This window comes from Labrus mixtus, chromosome 12 (assembly GCF_963584025.1).
Source record: "Labrus mixtus chromosome 12, fLabMix1.1, whole genome shotgun sequence".
Lineage (NCBI taxonomy): Eukaryota > Metazoa > Chordata > Actinopteri > Labriformes > Labridae > Labrus > Labrus mixtus.
Window position 1 is genome coordinate 3,451,882 of NC_083623.1, and position 20,000 is coordinate 3,471,881.

At 43.6% G+C, this 20,000-nt stretch overlaps 2 protein-coding genes across 6 annotated transcripts in view; one reads left to right on the plus strand and one right to left on the minus strand.

Moving 5' to 3' along the window:
• vash2 (vasohibin 2) overlaps positions 1 to 9,725 on the plus strand; it is a 40,372-nt gene extending 30,647 nt beyond the window's left edge. Inside the window, exons 9-10 of one of the 3 annotated variants that reach the window (XR_009674994.1) lie at positions 5,535 to 6,907; positions 7,065 to 9,725. Coding sequence is in view for 1 of the 3 variants with exons in the window: in XM_061051540.1 (XP_060907523.1) it covers positions 5,535 to 5,604 (70 nt within the window). In the remaining 2 variants the exon portion in view is untranslated. Of the gene's footprint in view, positions 915 to 5,534; positions 6,997 to 7,064 lie in introns of those variants that run through there. The other 2 variants (XM_061051541.1, XM_061051540.1) reach the window with 2 other exon arrangements.
• An 8,140-nt stretch (positions 9,726 to 17,865) lies between these two features.
• angel2 (angel homolog 2 (Drosophila)) overlaps positions 17,866 to 20,000 on the minus strand; it is a 10,048-nt gene continuing 7,913 nt past the window's right edge. For all 3 annotated transcript variants that reach the window (XM_061051506.1, XM_061051505.1, XM_061051504.1), the window contains exons 8-9: positions 19,661 to 19,791; positions 17,866 to 19,517 (exon numbers count right to left, since the gene is read on the minus strand). In XM_061051506.1, coding sequence (XP_060907489.1) covers positions 19,354 to 19,517; positions 19,661 to 19,791 — 295 coding nt within the window. In that variant the 3' untranslated portion in view covers positions 17,866 to 19,353. The remainder of the gene's footprint in view (positions 19,518 to 19,660; positions 19,792 to 20,000) is intronic.

The window sequence follows — 20,000 nt, forward strand, 5'->3', positions numbered from 1 at the left end:
GTGTGTGTGTGTGTGTGTGTGTGTGTGTGTGTACCCCTGACACTCAGCAACAGAGTGCCTTCCTCTGTCTGACTTAGAGGAAGGATGTCAGGCCTCTGATTCAGCGAGAAAACACTCATCCACACACAGAATGAAAAAGAGGAACGTACAGCACCAAACCCCATTGAGAAATCTGAACATTTTAAGTTTCTTTGCTCTCTCTTCACCACACACTCTATTACAATACCACACAAGGTCTTGTTTGAATCTGTGGGAGCTGCTCTTTCATTTGGCAGTAATGTGGTCCAAACATTTTTAGAACAACTGGATCTTTTTAATCGATTATAGAGTACTAATTCCTGAAATTACAGTTAGTCTTAATAGACACATGTTCACACACCTTTATGAAACTGTCTCCTTGCTTTGAAGCCGTGTCAAACTAGTAAAAAGGATAAATTGAGTCGTATAATCTAACAAAAGTAATACCTTCCATCTCCACCGGGCCGGACGAGACAGTGTGTTGAACCTTCAGTTAAAGACCAGGTGCAGGAGATTCTTTCAGAGTGAGCAGCAGCTCTTCAAAACAGGGTGACTCAACACTCCGCTTCAATGGCAGGGAAACTTTTCACACACACACACACACACACACACACACATGCAGGACGCTGAGTGTGTTTGTGTGTGTGTGTGTGTGTGTGTCTGTCAGCTGTGTGGTGGGATGTAACACAATCCGACAACAGCTGCAGACCAGCCGTACTGCAGCGTCACCACAAACACACACACACACACACGCGCGCGCGCTGCACCAGAATTAGCATCTTCCCGCTGTTGCCATTTGACGTGGCACTGTGGTGACCTTTCCCGTGAGGAGTTTAAATTATGTACATCTGAGCCGGTTACAAGATCAGTCAACACACCAAAATCACAAAAACCCCAAACCCCGTTTCCTAACATATCGTTTCATATCATTTGTACTGTATCTAAACATGTCATCGTGGTCGATCCTAAAGTCCGTCAGATAGAAAATAGAACACTATTTTTAGATGTTATTTTTTGTTTCAGTTATTGGAAATTCTTTGATTTTCTGTGTCATCCTCATTTATCCCTCTAACGTTTCAAACAGTGATGGAATTGTATTTCTGTCGTTCAAATTTTTTATACATTTTGAACACAAAATAATAAACTCAGAGAATACTTGTTTATTTATGAATTAAGAGACAATCGAAGTTGTTGCTTTAATATACAAACAATAATGTGCTCCTCATGTAATCTCATACTTTAGCGTATTTAAATTCACATTATAATTTGCTTAAACTCATTTTAACATATTACAGTAAATAAAGAAATCAAATCAGATTTATTATGTCCACCTTGAACTGTCACAGGAGGAAAAGTGAACACATTAGTTTGTCTTTTTTTTCTTTTTCACACGTTCATAAATATGTGAAATGAAATCCTGTAAATCCAGTCTGATCTACTCGGTGGTTAACCTTCAGGTCAACTTGAGCCTGGTAGTTTTTCATAATCTCACTTCCTGTCATCAGTAATCATCCTCTGAATGTCCTTCAGAGGATGATTCTTTATGATCCGGTTCAGTGACGAGGTGAAAGCAGCCCTTGTGTCCACCTGGGGAAAAAAAGTGCTGGCTGTGCGCTCTGGAGCGATTGGATGAAGCGCTTGTGCTGCACGTGCGTCTTGTCTCTATGACAACCGTCTCTGTATGACCGACTATGCTCTGTTGTTCTCTGGATGTTTTATATTTGAGATCTTTTTTTTTTTCCCTTCACCATGAGCTTCAAACGGAGGATACTGTCTGAACACGGAGCGAGGAGGATGGGGGTCCAGGGCACGATCTGTAGGAGACAAAAAATATGGGAAAAATTATATATTTTAAAAAGAGCGCCAGTGCATCAACAGCAACCTTCTGAAAAGTTGAGAATCTGAAAGATTTTTTTTAACTTGGAGTGGCCGCTCAAGGAAGGAAAAAAGACGCTGAGCTCTGCGTTTTTTCTCTGCTGCTGCGAACGCTCTCTCCTCTTTGAAAACACGTGAAAAAAAGATGTTGGCGATCAGAAAGAAAAACCGCTAGGTGGACCCGGGGCCTAACGGAAGTATGTTAGAGAAATGACTGGATGCCTGTTGAGTCAAATGAGACGTTAACATTGAAAACGTTTCTTTATTAGCTTCAGTGGTCTCTTCTCCCCTCAGGGTTCAGTCAGACTCGTGGTTATTTTAATCTTTATAAAAGTTAATGTCATCAGTTCACAGAAACAGTACACTGCCTCTCTTTAAAGCAGCTGAACGTGGTACTTAAAAAGCTATTACTGTAATCATCAGAGCACTTAGACACTGAACATGATGCTGCCTCTTCAACAGAGACACGCTGTAATAACCTGCTGCGACTCCCACACGCTTCAGCAGCACGTTACAAACTGCTTTACAGCACAGGAAGTGAAGGGAATGAAAACAATGAGCAGCTCCTCACTTAGATACAATGAAAGAACGCAAGAAAGTTTAAGATCATAAGAGTGATCGAAGGAAACGAGAGGAGAGGAGAGGAGGAAAGGAGACAAGGTGAGAGGACAGGAGGAGAGGAGAGGAGAGACAAGAGAGGAGGAGAGGAGGGTGAAGGAGAGGAGGGTAGAGGAGAGGAGAGACAAGAGAGGAGGAGAGGAGGGTAGAGGAGAGGAGAGACAAGAGAGGAGAGAAGAGGAGAGAAGGAGAGGAGAGACAAGAGAGGAGGAGAGGAGAGAAGAGGAGAGAAGGAGAGGAGAGACAAGAGAGGAGGAGAGGAGAGAAGAGGAGAGAAGGAGAGGAGAGACAAGAGAGGAGGAGAGGAGAGAAGAGAAGAGGAGAGACACAAGAGGAGGAGAGAGAAGAGCAGAGGAGAGAAGGAGAGAAGAGGAGAGACACAAGAGGAGGAGAGAGAAGAGGAGAGGAGAGAAGGAGAGAAGAGGAGAGACACAAGAGGAGAGGGCCTGGAAGAAAACAGCAAGTCAGGAAGAAATGGGGAATGGAGAGAGTAAAAGAGGAGGTTCTGCAGATTGGCTTCAACAAATAACTCTTTTCCTTGATGTGTCAGAAGGAGAGAGAGAGAGAGAGAGCGATGGAAAGCTTAAGTCTAAGAAATGACTGAAGTGGAAGGATGAATAAAAGAGTGAGGGAAGAAAGAGAAGAAGATGATAAAAAATGAAAAAGAGGAGGGGGGAAAGAAGAGAGGAAATATCACAGAGGATTCAATCGGATGTCTTTCTGGCTTCTTTGAGCAAAATGAAAGAGTGGAATCTGTTTCTCCCTTTACTTCTTCACTCTCCTCCTCTCCTCCTCTCCTCCTCCCCTTCTCTCCTCCTCCCCTTCTCTCTTCCTCTCCTTCTCTCCTCCTCTCCTTCTCTAGACTTCAAACGTTTCTCTGCAGACAAACATTTTTCTTTTTACACAAACTTTTCTCACCATGTTTCACCCTCCAGATATAGAACGTGGATTCAGTTTGTTCTTTAGAAAACATTTATGACAGGTCAGTCTTACCCGAGTTAGATTTAAAAACTAATATTTTAGGGTTCAGAATGTTTTTAGTCTAATTATCTGTAAGTGTGTTTGTGAATGTTTTAGAAACTGTTAAGAGATCTTTAAGTCGTCTGTTATGAAGTACAGTTACAGTGAAGTTAAAAACACGCTCCTCATCCTCTCCCTTCATCTTAACTTTAATTCTTTTATCCGGTTTGAATGACATCTTTTGTTTCTAGTTGAATGTTGCTGTTTTTTCTGCATGTTTGACTCAAACCAAAAAAAACAAACATAAAAACCTTTGTGTCAGATTCTTCTCGTTTTGTAACTCATGAATGATATTAAACTAATGATATTTGTTAAAGTCACTTTGAGGTTATTTTTAGACACAAGTAAACATTCCTTTGCACAATAACAACCCAGGGCCCTCCTCTCTTTGAAACGCCTTTATTGTCACAGCACGGTCATGTTCAAACTTAAAATACACTCAGACGCTCTCGGCTCCATCAGATAATCCAAAAGACCTCTTCAAACAACAGAACCTTTGAAAGTCTCTTTCCTCCACGATGACACGGCGCTGTTATCCAGAGAGGGGTTAGATATTTGGGTCTTTTGGTTTTTATTATTTTAGTATTATTATGTATCGTTTATTTGTTCAGGACAGTTAGATCATACAGAGACAAACTGAAAACAGTGTTGATTATCTTACAACGACTCAGTTAGAGCTGGGTGTTGTCCACAACCTCACAATTCACGATTTCAATTCTTTGGGTCACGATTCCATTCATTTTTCTTTTTTTTTATTTGTTCCGTACATGTCAAAACACACAACAGAAAAAGAAAAAAACAATTCACACTTTATCCCATGTACGGAAAGGAGCAGGGAGAAGAATACATCTTGTTTTGCCTGCCCCCTTACTCCAAAAGAAAACAATAAATGTCTGGATGGTCTGTCCAATTACAATCAATCAATGAATATCATGCCAACATAAAACAATCTGACAATTCAGTCTTCACTTCCTCAGAAATAAGAAGGAAAACACACACAAAACACACTAAAACTGCCAATTTCATACAGTCTGATAACTTTGTTCTTGTACATTTTGTTAAACTGAAATATCTGAACACAACCCTTCAAATCATTATTTAAAGAATTCCACAATTTAATTCCAATTACAGAAATACACTTCTGTTTTAAAGTTGTCCTTGCAAACTGATTCGATCAATATGATTCGATATCGATTTAATAATCCAAACAGATGACAGGAATACCAGATAAGTCATCACAGTACCTTCTGATGTTTGTTAAATAATTATGTGAGCCTTGTTTGTGTTTGTTTAAAACTAACTGACTCTAAAATGTATTTTATCGTTGCATTATTCTTTAATAAACAAAGAATAAAACATTAAAGTACAGTGTGATCTAAAGTTTCACAATTGTGCCTGTGAATGAATTCACAGCACTAACAGCGCCCCCAGTGGAAAAGGGGCGGCATTACAACGAAAAAAAATTGTTCTCGAGATTTCCCCTGAATCAATATTGAATTGGGAAAATCTATATTTTAAAACCAGCCCTAGATTCAGCTCTCGTTCATGTTTTTAAACTGACTTCTGCGTGCAACTGCAGCCATCAATCTCCTCTTCGAAATGTGTTCTCAACTCCAACTCAAGTCTAACTTCTCAAGTTGCATCGGGACTCAAAAAAAAAAGTGAAACACACAGAGAAGTAGGACGTGGCTGGAAGTCATTCATCGCTAACCGCTGGTGACAACAGAAGCCCTGAAGAAGTTTGAAAACTTTGCTAAACGAAGTGTCTGATATGTTAACAACCTAATGATTGATGTAAGTTTATGTTAGTGTGGAGAAAGTTAAAGATGTATTCAGTGAGTGTTTACCCTCTCTCTCTCTCTCTCTCTCTCTCTCTGTGTCTCTCTCTCTGTCTCTCTGTCTCTCTCTCTCTCTCTCTCTCTCTGTCTCTCTCTCTCTCTCTCTGTCTCTCTCTCTCTCTCTCTCTCTCTCTCTCTCTCTCTCTCTCTCTCCGTGTCTGTCAGGCCGGCGTCGGTGGAGAGGAAACCTCCGGAGCTCAGCACTCTGAACGACGGATACCAGATCCGCATCTGATCCTCCTGCTTCACCTCACAGTCTTCTTTCAATCCACCCTGCCTTCATATCCACCCTGATCCAAGACCTGCCACCCCGTGTTTTCAGGAGAGGAGTCACTGCAGCACGGAGAGAAACTCGGCTGGATTTTACTCACACCAGGTGGATGATAAAAACAAAAAAAAAGCTTTTGTGAGCAGGAACTGAAAGAAGTTGTTAGAAACTCAAGACAGAATGTGACAGTGGGTCTGGTTTTTAAACCTAAAGGTGGTCACTGAACGGACTAAGAGTTCCTGACAGCCGCTCGGACACTCTTCAACTGAGTAGCTTTAGAACTTACCCTCAAGTTCAGAAGAAGTTCTACCAGTTTAAACCCGGATCAAATCGACTGACGGGAGGAAATGAACGGCGGAGAGGTTTTGTTTCCTGACAGTAGATTTATCCAAACCTTTCAGTAATCCTTCAGAGACTGAGTGTCTCCGAGTCGTGCCTAAAAAAAGAGACTATCTGTCCTGATCAAAAGGATTATAAACAATATTTAAAAACTGAGTTTGTGCTTAAATGAAAGACCCCCCCCAAAGACATCGTAGAGTCGAACGATTTGAGCGGGCGAGGCTAGAATAAGAAGAGGACGTTCAATAAAGTATGCTGGGAAATCAAAGCCTTAGAGAGTCGATGGAGAGGGAACAGAGGGATAAAAGAGACGAGGAGAGGATTCACTGCAGGAGATCAGAGGGCGATCATTAGAGCACTGCGGCAAACCTCCTGTCCCCCCACCCTCTTCTTCTTCTCCTTCTTCTCCTCTCTTTCTCCCTCTGTTGACACAAAACACATCAACACCTCTATGTCTCGATCAGAGTGTTCAGAAAGTTTAGGAACCCCCGGCTCTAGACGAAGATGAGAGAGCAGGTTTGAGCACAAATCAGTTTCTCTAAAGCCAAAACAGGTCACTCACGACAACTGTAACCGTGGTTACCGAAACCTCTACAAAGTGATTGCCGTTAGTCGTAGTAACATGCGTGAGAGAACCAGTGGAAACACTGGTTTTAGTGGTGAGACAGGGCCAGCAGAAGGTGAGCAGAGCTTCGGCCAAACTCAGCTTCACACATTCATCCAGCTGCCTGCTGAGCTCACATCTGGAGTTCAGCTGCAGCCGGTTAGTCCTCAGAGAGAGGCAGACCGGGAGTGGAGACAGATGTCGATGGCTAAGTGAGAACTAAACGCTCCATTGAAGACAGATTTATTTGGCAGAGGCTCTGTGCATACTGTCAGCATGTCCGGACTGCAGCCTTACAGCCAATCAGAGCTCTGAGGTGTTTTATTGGTCACAAAATGAGTTTTAAAAGTGTTATTAAGACCTGTCATGTTGTGATCTAAACAATATAACAGACTCATTTCTTCATTGTTCTGTAACAGGAGGGTTAATCATCCGCTCTGCTTTATGTTGAAGAATCAAAGCAGTGAAGTTTAACGTCATACAGTTCTTTCATGATGTATTTCACAGTTTCAGTTTTTGAGCAGGAGATTTAAAAGAGGGACGGGAAACCACGAGAGTGTTTGTGTGACGTCTCCTCGCTCCTTGAAGTGACCTGTCAGAATCCGTTCCCCTCGTGTTTGCACTGTTTCACGCTCGGATGAGTCATGTATCAAAAGGAACCGTCCAAAAAATCCAATCGAGTTTGAATTTGATTGTGTTTTTTGTGTTTTTTTGTGGGTTTTTTTTGGATTCTCCTGTTGAGGCCTTCGATGAATCTCACAGCTCGAGATCTCACGTCACACTGATATCAAGGATGAGGCAGTAAATGTTGTTAAAGCTTGAAATGAGAAAAACACTCGCAGAGAGAAGAACATCACATATCAAAGCATCGGTTCTTCTCACACTGTCGAACGCAGACACAGTTCAGAGGTTTGTTCATGTTTGATTCATCCACAGAATGTAGTGTACAGGGAGAAGCCTTCAGACTGACAACTATACAGTCAGATGTCTTTGAGTGAACAAAGCCGAGCCCCTCCCCTCCTGGATAACATCCATAAATTCAAACTTTAAGTGAAGTGATGATGAAACTTTTTCACCTTTCCACTTCTTTAGTTTTCATCTGAAGGATTACCTTGAAGTAAAGTTTGTTTTTTTACTGAAGTCAAATCAGATGGTGTTACATCTCTGTCCATCCAAGCTGCACCAGGCAGGTTTTTGTCTGGAAATGATCGAACATAAATGTGACCGTTGCATCAAAACAGAAGACAAAACGTCCTTCTTAAAGGCTCTCTGTGAAGGCTCTGGTAGTGCTTTTGGAACGATGTTTTTGAAGCCCTGCGTACACTGTGTGACTGTATCAAAGTCGGGCTGGGATGTCAGCTCACTCTGAACGACTGAATCGTTTACGACGCACGACCACAGCTCGCGATTAATGTGCTCACTCTGTAGGCTACAACCTGAGAGCTCAAGCTGTACGAGGTAAATCAGGACGGGCCATTCACAATTGTCGATAGATGTGAGTGTATGTCAGCTGTCTTAAACGCACGGCTCAAATACACACACAGCAGAGAGAGCCTCTCATCTCTCTCTCACACTCAGCAAAATCACAACAAATATTCCCTGTCAGCTGGAGGTCAGCTGATATTTCCTGCCGACGTTTCTTTCATGATTGGTGGAGGACAGATTAAACAGGCATGCCTGCTGTTGCCATGGTGATTTTGGACATTGTCTGTCACTTTATGTGCAGACACAATCAGGAAAAGAGTCCGGAAGTAAGTCAGGGAATCGACTCGTCGCTCTAATGTCAACGTGCTAGTGTACGACCAAAATATCAAACATGCCAGAAAATCATCCAACCATCTTACGACTCAAAAATCGTTTCTAAATCCGCCTGAAATCATACAGAGTGCGCCCGGCTTAAGCTGTAACCAGGACAGGGATGAGCCTTCTCTGTTGTTTTGATGCTCTTGGTCCTTTCATGATTCGGTGGAGGAAGTTTAAAATGGCACCAACAGATCCACAGAAAGACAGCGAGCAACCATACAAGGATGTTTCACTAGCTTACCTTTGAATGCTAACAAGAAACCTGCCTGGTGCAACTTCTACGTCCCATGTGACGGAGCAGAGAGGGTCTTACATGTCTGTAAATGTTGCCTCATTCTTCTTCTCTTGTTTTCGTCTCATGAGTTGTAATCCGGAGGACTTCAGGAGTCCGAGCTCGGATTGTTTCTGAATTCTGAATTCTGTCTTTTGATTGTTTCATCTCTTTTTCTTTGAATGTTTCACGCTCACTGAACAAGTTTGTTTGTTGCCAACATACAAAAGAAAAACCCTACAGACATCATCATATCCCGGCTTTTTGATTCCAACAGTGAGCTATGCACGCCCTGCTAGAGAGCAGGTAAAAAAAAAACACAGAAATCCTCGTCTTCCACTCTTCAAAACATGGAGTAGGAGGCTGTTTGTGGCTCGATCTACACAAAAACAAATCACATTTTTTTTAAATCTGCAAAGACAGAAATGATCAGATAGCTCGACTCGTCCAGTTTTCAGCCGCTCAGAAACTCTCAGATCTTCTGTGTAGATCCAAACGGAGCCATCCTCACTGACTTTTCTTTTCTATGTTTCTGATGTTTGGCCAGCAGTGGACTATAGCACAGCCCAGAGAGAGAGAGAGAGAGAGAGAGAGGTCTGACTCTCACATCTCAACCTCTGGCACCAAACAACCAGCTCGTAGTGTTCATATCTGAATCGGAGGTTTTAGTGTTCATCAGCTTTCAGGAGAAGCACAAAGCTGCTTTGATTGTTCAGACTTCCTCAAAGTTTCTCACAGAGGAACAGACAAAGAGTTTAACGCTCTGAAGTGGAAACATATCTTTGGACTTCTTCCTTCAGGAAAGACTTACGCAGATGTTCAGATGTTCTGGATGATGTTGGAGTGTTTTCTGGATCTTCACAAAAGCAGATTCAACATCTACGTTTTACAAAACAGACGGAAAACAACGGACTCTCTGGATTAAAAGACAAACACGGACACTCCTCTTGACATTTCACCAAACAACAGTTTAGAAACATGGACGTACAGAGACGACAAAAAAACAACAACAGGAAACGCTGAACGTCAATGTAGCGACTGGAAGCTGCTTTTTGTGACTGAATGTGTTCTTCTTTGTGTTTTTTTTTGTTTTTTACAGGATTGTTCCTGGTTTGACTTGTTGAATCTGTTCGCTCAGAAGGTTTGGGTTCGGGTTCTTTGATTGTACTCGATCACTCTGAATGAGAAGGATTTGTTTTTAAAAAAGAACATCTGGTGTTTGTAGCAGGTGTTTTTATGGCCTTTTGATTTGTTCCCAAAGTGCTGATACCACGTTTCTCTAATCATGTTCGCTCTTAACCTACTCTCCTGTTAATGTGATCTTTATTGAGCCACACGAGGGAACTTTTTACACGCTGGACATTTGAGGTGAAGGATACCTTGAATCTCGTCACACTCAAATCAGCAGCCATGACGTGATAATTGAATCTCAGTAACTCCCGGTCTCTCTTATAAACACCAAGACCGAGCGAGACGAGTGATGAGTCAACCCAAAAGATCTTTAGTGTACAACAGGACACGCATCAATGCAATGTATTCACTCCATTTCCCCGTGATAACGATCTCCGATTGTCTTCTCGAGTTCTCAACTTCTTTACAAAAACAAAAATAGCCGTCATCACGTCTTTGTGCATTCTCCCTGATTCTGCGACGGCGTCATATTAGTGTCCCGGTCTGTGAAGTCTCATTGCGTTCGACGTTGCAGAAGCGCGGCACAGCTGGAGCTCCACATACACACACAGTCGGGTATGCACACACACACTGCGCTGCGCTCCTCGCTGACTCAGCTGTAACGCCTCTGTTACCAAAGACGGCACAGAGGACGGTTCTATTCGTCCCCCAATTACGCCACAACATTCAGATTGAAGGTGAAACATCACAGAGGCATTAGTATCAGCAGTCTGAATTGGTTTTTGAAGTTGATAGAAAATATCCCCTTAATCATGAGGAAACCAGCTCTGTTATCTCAACATAATGAGAGAAGTTATTCTGTGAAGACGAGAAAGTGGAGATCTTGAGAAAACAACTCAGATTAACGAGAGAGCCATGTTTTGATATCTAACAAACAGGAAGTGAATCATAATGTGGGAAAATGGATTAAATACAATGTGTGGATGGATGTCCTCTTCAGGCTCCCGTAGAATCTTTCCCTGGACAAAAGAAAAGCTTTATATGTATGAACGACGAAAACAAAATAGTTTTCTTTCCTCCCAAACAGCGGCCGAACATTTAAAGCTCCTCAAGCAGAAAAAGAGTCAAAATAGAGAAATCAGCTGGACGTGAAAAATGTTGGACGTGAAGCATCCAGTGCCTCAGCGGAGCGGCTTTAATCAGATCCAAACATCTCGAGTTCAGTGGTTCAGTCAAATCTGTTTCTGTCACCGCACCACAGGAGAGGTCTGGTTTCCACTTCAAGATGTCGACTTGTTTGGATGACTCCCCCTCCTCCTTTTTTTTAAGTTTCTCCATCATGTTCTGTTTCTCTTCTTTCCGCCTGTTTGTTTCCTGCCTCGTTACAAACATTAGGAAGGAAGAGACGGTCAAACTTTGGAGTCTGATGTTGCAAAAAAAATCAGCGTGATTTGTGTGTGTGTGTTGGGGGGGGAGGGGGAGGGGAGGGGAGGGCGCTGTTACAGCATTCAACCAGCGTCTGTGATCAAAGCGAGCTCACTGGACTGACAGGAGCCTAAAAAGTTGGACTGAGAATCCCTCCGAGTGATTTTGATCATATTTCATTTATGGGATTCTTATTTAGAAAGGGTGCCGACGCAGCTTCCTGTGGTTTTGTATTCCTGTGGAGATCAATAATCAGTACGAGGAGGAGGAGGAGGTGTGACGTGTCCCGGTCGTTATTATGATTACTGTAACTCTCCCACTGTGACGATGTCAGTGGTTTGAAAAGCAGCTGTTTTTATGGACAACTGTAGCAGCATGTGTTTTAATAAAGGATCTATGTTTTTAAACATGTGTCTCTGCTTTGACTCATCGGTGGAACATTTCTGCACTTTTATTCTCTGATGATGATGACACATACTTTTTATCTAGCATATTGTTAAGAGTGTCAGTCAGCTGCACCTCAAACTTCAGCAGATTTGAATCATCATTTCTACTTTTAGGGAGTTTGTTGTTCATCCTCAGAGAGTCAGGTTTAACTGTTGTTGCATCCTCAAAATGTGGAAGTTCAATGCTCGTTTTATTGCTTCCTCTGTTTAAGCGGCTGGAGTTTCAGTTCCTCCACTGTCATCTGCACACGGCTCAGGATGATGCAGCATGCAGGCTGGAGAAGAGGAGAGAAGATCGATGTCCAGTTTTAAAATAAAGAACTCTGATGTTTGACTTTCAGGTGTCAGAAGAAGTTTTAAAGAGAGGATGCAAAGAAAAGGAAATCTTAACAAGGACTTCTTCACGGACACGTTCTCTCTCTCTGCTCCGTCCTGAGTTTGTTTAGGAGACGTTGATCAAAGCTCTACTGAGCGTGCATCGGAAAAAAGACTCGAGGTGACGTGAATCTGATGATGATCAGGCTGCAGCAGCTTCATCAGACTTCTGCAGGAAACGAGAGAAACACGAGGGATGACAGTCCTGTGTTCTCTGACAGCACGCTACGGCCCCCGCTGCTCATAAAATAATCTGCTTACATCCCACTGCAGACGAGAGAGAGAGAGAGTGTGTGTGTGTGTGTGTGTGTGTCAGCAGATTTGAAGAAATAATCCGTCATTTCTCATCTCTGCAGCAGCTTATGGATGGAAAGGCAGCGGAGGCTCACCTCTCTCCACGTGTGTGTGTGTGTGTGTGTGTGTGTGTGTGTGTGTGTGTGTGTGTGTGTGTGTGTCTCCCTCTCTCTCTGATGTGACGATGAAGCTGTTCTCTGGGCTGTCAAGGTGAAATCAAAGAATCCCACCTGGGTTTTTCATCTCAGAGAAACAAGAGAAACTGTAAAAACTCAGTGAGTATCTCTCTGAAGTCTCGTCATGAATATCTCATTGAACGTGTTTTAAAACACTTATAATCTACAAATCATATCTACAGGACGAGATCAATACACAAACTCATGTTCTACCTCATGCTGTTACAGAGCGAAAACAAAGAGCTCTCGCTCTTTTTCTCTTTCTCTCTCTCGCCCTCTCTCTCTCTCTTTCTCTGTCTCTCTCTCCCTCTCTCTCTCTTTCTCTTTCTCTCTTTCTCTTTCTCACCCTCTCTCGCCCTCTCTCTCTCTCCCTCTCTCTCTCTCTCTCTTTCTCTCTTTCTCTTTCTCACCCTCTCTCTCCCTCTCTCTCTCTCTCGCCCTCTCTCTCTCTCTTTCTCTCCCTCTCTCTCTCTCGCCCTCTCTCTCTCTCTTTCTCTCTCGCCCTCTCTCTCTCTCTTTCTCTCTCTCTCTGTCTCTCGCTCTCTCTCCCTCTTTCTCTCTCTCGCCCTCTCTTTCTCACCCTCTCTCTCTCTTTCTCTGTCTCTCTCTCGCCCTCTCTCCCTCTCTCTCTTTCTCTCTCTGTCTCTCTCTCCCTCTCTTTCTCTCTCTCTTTCTCTCTCTCTGTCTCTCTCTCCCTCTCTTTCTCTCTCTCTCACCCTCTCTTGCTTTATCTTTCTCTCTCTCTCTCTCTCACCCTCTCTCGCCCTCTCTCTCTCTTTCTCTCTCTCTTTCTCTCTCTCTCTGTCTCTCTCTCCCTCTCTTTCTCTTTCTCTCTCTCTCTGTCTCTCTCCCTCTCTTTCTCTCTCTCTCACCCTCTCTTGCTTTATCTTTCTCTCTCTCCCTCTCTCTCTCTTTCTCTCTCTCGCCCTCTCTCCCTTTCTCACCCTCTCTCTCTTTCTCTCTCTCTCTCTTTCTCTCTCTCTCTCTCCCTCTCTCTCTCTTTCTCTCTCTCTCTCTTTCTCTCTCCCTCTCTCTCTCACCCTCTCTCGCCCTCTCTCTCTTTCTCTCTCTCGCCCTCTCTCTCTTTCTCACCCTCTCTCTCTTTCTCTCTCTCGCCCTCTCTCTCTTTCTCGCCCTCTCTCTCTTTCTCTCTCTCGCCCTCTCTTTCTCTCTCACCCTCTCTTGCTTTATCTTTCTCTCTCTCCCTCTCTCTCTTTCTCTCTCTCGCCCTCTCTCTCTTTCTCACCCTCTCTCTCTTTCTCTTTCTCGCCCTCTCTCTCTCTCTCTTTCTCTCTCTCTCTCTTTCTATTTCCATTAAAGTCACTTTTTAATCTGAAGTAGATGAAGCTCCTGTTATTGAGAGACATGCTTCTCACACACCTGTGGACTAGTAGAGATATCAGAGTGGGGATCCTACACAGGGGGCGCACGAGAGCAGTTGGGGGTTCGGTGCCTTGCTCAAGAGCACCTCAGCAGTGTTCAGGAAGTGCCCTGGCACCTCGCCAGTTACCAGACCAACTTCTAGACTTCTGGTCCGCACCGGGACTTGAACCGGCGACCCTCAGGTTCCCAACACCGAACCTAACAGAACTCAATAACGGGGCCATCACACGCATTGCAACCTCAATAGAACAGGACGTCACACACCCACTGAACACTCACCTCGTCCCACTCCCCTCAGGACGGAGGTACAGAGCAGGTGCAGGAAGGCTCACCTCGCCCCACTCCCCTCAGGACGGAGGTACAGAGCAGGTGCAGGAAGGCTCACCTCGCCCCACTCCCCTCAGGATGGAGGTACAGAGCAGGTGCAGGAAGGCTCACCTCGTCCCACTCCCCTCAGGATGGAGGTACAGAGCAGGTGCAGGAAGGCTCACCTCGTCCCACTCCCCTCAGGACGGAGGTACAGAGCAGGTGCATGAAGGCTCACCTCGCCCCACTCCCCTCAGGACGGAGGTACAGAGCAGGTGCAGGAAGGCTCACCTCGCCCCACTCCCCTCAGGACGGAGGTACAGAGCAGGTGCAGGAAGGCTCGCCTCGGGAGGAGCCTGATCCCTGCGGTTATAACGGCCCTAAAGAAAAGGCTGAACAGGCCAGAGTAGGGACTCTTGACTGTTGTCTAACTCTGTTTGTTCTTTGGACAGTAACGTCTGTAAGGTCTATGACAATAAGGTCTAAAGTAAAATAAGTCCCTACAGACTGAGCTTCTGTCGGCCGATATGAATTAAAATAGATTCATTTAAAACTCCAAACTGGTTTTATTTCACTTAGGTTAGGACACATTCATGTTCAGTTAAACCCTCGCTGCTCCGTCCCTGGTTAGTCTACGGTTAGCACAAAGCCCTCTGCTGCCATCTAGTGGTCATTAACTAAACTACCACATAACAATATTTCTCTCTCTTCAGAGCCTCAGCGGGTTCAGCAGGTTCAGGAGGAGTTTTCAAAGAAATGTGATGAGCTCAAACTTTTCTGCTGCACTACAGTAAACCCCAACCCAGACGCATTATAGTACTGAGTTTTATAGTTACTATGGTTACTGTTTCAGAACTGACAAAGGTTTTAGTGACAGCAGAGCAAACACTTGCTCACAATAAAATACAGTGAAGTTATTGTTACTGTTCCTGTAACCGTATAGGCTGTGCACAGTGTACCCTGTTGGCCATTTAGATATGTACATATATATATATACTGGAGCGCCGGTGGCCAAGTGGTTAGGTCATGCACTCCCATGTTAGGCTACAGTCCTCCAAGCTGACAGCATGGGTTCAAATCCAACCCCACTCTCTCTCTCTCTCTCTCTCTCTCGCTCCCTGGTTTCCGACTCTAACTACCGATCAAAGTCTGGACTTAATGGCAGAGCTAGATTTGTGATGCATCTTTAAAACGAGAGCGTTTAGTATCTTTATGTCATTCAGGGTTAAACAGCTGATTTGTCTGAGAACTTGTTGTTTTCTTTCACTATTTTGCAGCTTTACTCAAATGTTTACGTCAAGTTTTCAAGTCTTATCCTGCAGAGAGAGCTGGATAATGTGACACTAAATCTTCCATTAACATGACTCCCTGTGTGTGTGTGTGTGTGTGTGTGTGTGTGTGTGTGTAACCCCGGGTGGACGCTGCTATAAGAACAAACATCAGGGAGTCTCAGAGGCCCGTTGAGAAGCAGCGGAGCGTCTTGCTGCAGTGCAGAGCGATGCTCAGAATACCAAGAGGTCTGCGTCCTGAGCACGCCGTGTTTGTGAGGAAACTGCTGCAGCCATCTGTCACCGTCACACACACACACACACACACACACACACACACACACACACACACACACACAGTGGCAAAATAAAGACATATATGTAGAAATGCATGGTGCATTACATTTTTCTGATTACAAATACATAAACAAACCATCAGACTTTTCATGAACATGAGACAAACACGACTCCCTCCATCACACTGAAGAGGACTAACGGAGACTCCCTGCAGAACAGCTGTCTCCTGACTCAGCTTTTTCTCCAAAGACAAACAAACAAACAAACAAACAAACGGGGGGAAAGTGGCCAACTCGTGTTTTTTTTATGAGTGAGAGAAACAGGCGTCGGTCTTTGGAAAAAAAAAAAACACTGAAATAATGTGAAACAGAAACGAGGGACACGGTGAGGACTCGGGAGAAAAAACTGTTTTTCTAGATGAGAGAAAAAAAACTCTTTTTTTAATGAGTTTCCAGCAGCTGAGTCAAAGAGATCTACTTTACGAGGAACTAGTGGTTAGTTTGTGCACCCCATGTACGGAGGCTGTGGTCCTAGAGGCGGGCTGACCAGGTTCAAGTCCGACCTGTGGCTCCTTTCCTGCATTTCATTCCCCACACTCTCTCTCGCTCTCTCTCTCTCTCTCTCTGGTTTCTGACTCTATCCTCTCTAGAATGAAGGCATAAAAAACCCCAAAACAAACCTTTAAAAAGTAAATATACATTTTTCTTGTCAACAGGCAAATGCTTGGGGGCCTAAGACCAGAAGGGGGCCCCTGAGAGCTGACAAAGAAGTAAGCGTCGGTTGGAGAGGCCCCCAATGGATTTTTATCCTCGGGCCCCAACAGACTCTAAAATCGCCGCTCCAACTGTTCATGCAGTTTGAACACAATGACAACACAAACATTTAAAACAACAATAAACTGTGACAGTCAAAACCCTTTCTGTACAGGTGTTGCATTCACACAAATACCAGTACTAAATAAAGAACTGGTTTGATGCTCTGTGGTGAGTCTGAGGTCTGCAGGGTGATTCTCGTGTTCCTGTTTTTAACCTCACAGCACATCGAGGTGACGACATGTATTCATAAAGAAGTTGCTCAATATCCGTCACCGAACTATTTACGATACAGAGACAAAAAAGCCGATCGGCCGATATTATCACATCCAGTGACTATCTGTATCGGCTACTTTATCACAGATAAGCGCCGATATTACCTGATTTATTCACCAAACAGCATTTTATTTGAGTTTCATTGTTTTACACTAGCAGTTCTCTCTGTCTCCAGCAGAGGGCGCTGTATGGACTACAACAAACATCATCACTCTGCAGAGTGTGGAGCGGTGATGAACGTACATGTGCACCGCATTAGAGGGATCAACACACTGAATGTGTAGTTCTATATCTTTATTTATCTCTATAGATCGAAGGTATCGGACAAAAATATCAGATTTTTTCTCTCTCTAATATCGATATCAGTATCGGACACAAACATCCCTTATGGGTCGGGCTCTAAAAGAAACAAACACACCAGCATTCAAAACTGATTTAAATCAAACTGAAATGAAAAACAAGTTAAAATGAAAATGAATGAATTCTAACTCTTGATACTGATCAGTGTAGACGTACAGATTTAAATAAATGTCTTTGACAACATTAAAGCAGCCGGCTGGTTTAAAAACACAATCCTTTATTTACAAACTGACACAGTGATAGAAAAATATTTCTCATCCGGATGTTCTGCTCTTTGAGTCTCAACCTGAACTTAAAACATTTTTTTCACGGGAACATTCATCCTCTCTTTATTAGTTACCTACATTTTACCTCATCAACAAAACTTTAACTCCAGGTGATCGTGTTCAGACTTTAAACAAAGACTTTAAACGTTTCCCTTTAACGATTAAAAACCTGCAAGAAAACCGATCATGCAAAACTGAGTTCTCAACAGAATCTTTTGTTTGTGTTGACTTTGGCGCCCCCTGTGGACAAAATGTGCACCTCTTATCTCTTTGCTGTGTTTGGCTGTACATGTCAAAGAGGTTTTTCTTTAAATAATTTAATCCTACTGTCTTTCAACAGTCAAATACATCAGTCATATTAAATATTTGCTGTTGAAAATGTAAAAAAAAAAAAAATCTGCAGCATGCAGTAAATCATTTGGACACCTACCCTGCAGCGTAGGGTTTCAGACAATTAAAAATAACTTCATAGAAACAGTCAGTCTTCATGCTGATGGTCTCATCTGCTTTTGTATCTCATATCCAGACTTCAAAATCATTTCAGTCTGTTTCAGTACCAGATAAAAACTGCTCACAGGAGCTTTAAAACAGAAAACAGACGATTTCTTTTTAACACGTCTCTTTGTTCTGTCTCATGTTTCTTGGTCCAAACTGCTTTCTTTTTTCACTAAATAAATCTGATTGGTTGAAATACGTCTAAAAAGAGTAAAGTCTCTGCTTGTTGTGAAGTAGTTGGTGGTGCGTCCTGAGGCCAGACCAGCTGAGGACCGCGCTTTAAAAGGATAAATGTTGTTACGTGCAGTCTGTTTCTAAAATCTGTTAAACGTTTGCAGCTCCTTTGATAAAATGCATGAACAGAGTAAGGCCCACCTAGCGTTCTTTTTTTCATTTGTTTTCAATGAGTAGAGCAGAAAGTGGCCACCTGGAGAAGTGTTCATCCCTGTCTTGTGCGGCCGCTCCGAGCGCTCAAGTTAAAAATCGTTCAACTTTTCAGAAAGGCGCTGTCGACGTCACCGGCGCTCTTTTCCAAATGTTTGATATTCCCCGTAGTTTTGCCGCCTACAGATCGTGTCTTGTACTCAAATCCTCTTTACTCCGAGTCTAATCGGCTGAAAAAACTCAAATCTCAAATATATCTATTTTCTAAAAAGGAACGGAGCAGTGTCGGCCATACAGCGACCGTTTGTCAACAGACTGTTGTCATGGAGACAGGACGGACGCGCAGCGCTTTTCGTCTCAGCGCTTCATGCAAACACTCCCGAACGCTTTTCTGACCGGAAAAAAACTCCAGGTGGACACGAGGCGTAAAACAATCCTTGTGTTTTTTTTTTCATACCCTGAAACTGATCAATCGTTTGTCACAATCAGATAAAGAACTGAAATATCCTCGTGCACTTTTAGATTCATCTTCAACTTCATGTCAAACGGTTAACTTTGTGATTGAAATGAGATCCACCTCTCCAGAAGATGATGCAGAAACTGAACGGAGGAACGTCAAAGTAATTACAAATATTTGAAAAGCTGTCAAATGTTTGTATGAAAACTTTCAGAAATTAACAAAATGGGACGAGCTGCAGTAGAGCGTTAACTCTTTATGTCTCCATATGTCAGTACCTGAGCGACACTGTGGGCCTTCCTGTGGATTCAACACATTCGATATTGAGTTTAGGGGATATCAGAGTGTTTGAGTGGATCAGGTTTGTTTCTACTCAAAGTGACCTGCAGGAAACAAACCCACAACCCAAAGCTCTGTAAACGTTCTTCTGTTTTCCAGCCGTCTTTCTTAGAGTCATGTTCGTCTTCTTTAAACGCCCTTGTTGTGTTTTTATTGGCGTCTCTGACCCTCGAGGTATCACCACACGAGAACTTCACTCCCCCCGGGGGTCATCGCCGTAAGCGGAAGCGGGTGAGAAGCGGGAGGTGATCGGACGAGTGATGCCGATTCGGGAGGCCGTCGACTTCCTCCAGCTCTGACTGGCCGACCAATGACAGCCTGCCGAGGAGCTGGAGGCCCCACCCACCAGGAAGTGACGGAGGAGTGATGAATTCTTTCAGAGAGGAGAAAACAGGGAAACGGGAAAGAAGAACAGAAAAGATTATTTCTTCATTTTATCAAAACTTTCTTGTTATGTGAATATTGGTGCTAATGCACAGAGTGTGTGTGTGTGTGTGTGTGTGTGTGTGTGTGTACCTGGTGTGAACAGAATGTAGTCCACGGTCATGGCGGTGCGGGAGTGACAGGTGGTGATCTCAGGTCTCCCATCAGGCATCAGGCGGTGCTGGTAGGACGACTGCAGCTTCAGGCCGTGCTCGATCCTCGCTCTGAAGAAACACACAGACGCACACACACACGCACACGAACACGCACACACACGAACACGCACACGCACACACGGGGTTAAAGTGTGTGTTGGTTATTTTTGATGCTAGCTGAAAGCATAAACAGATGGTCCCTGAAGTAAAGCGGTTGGAGAGATTGATCATGAACATTTTGTTGATAAGAGGATTTTTTTTTTTTGTCAACATTTCCG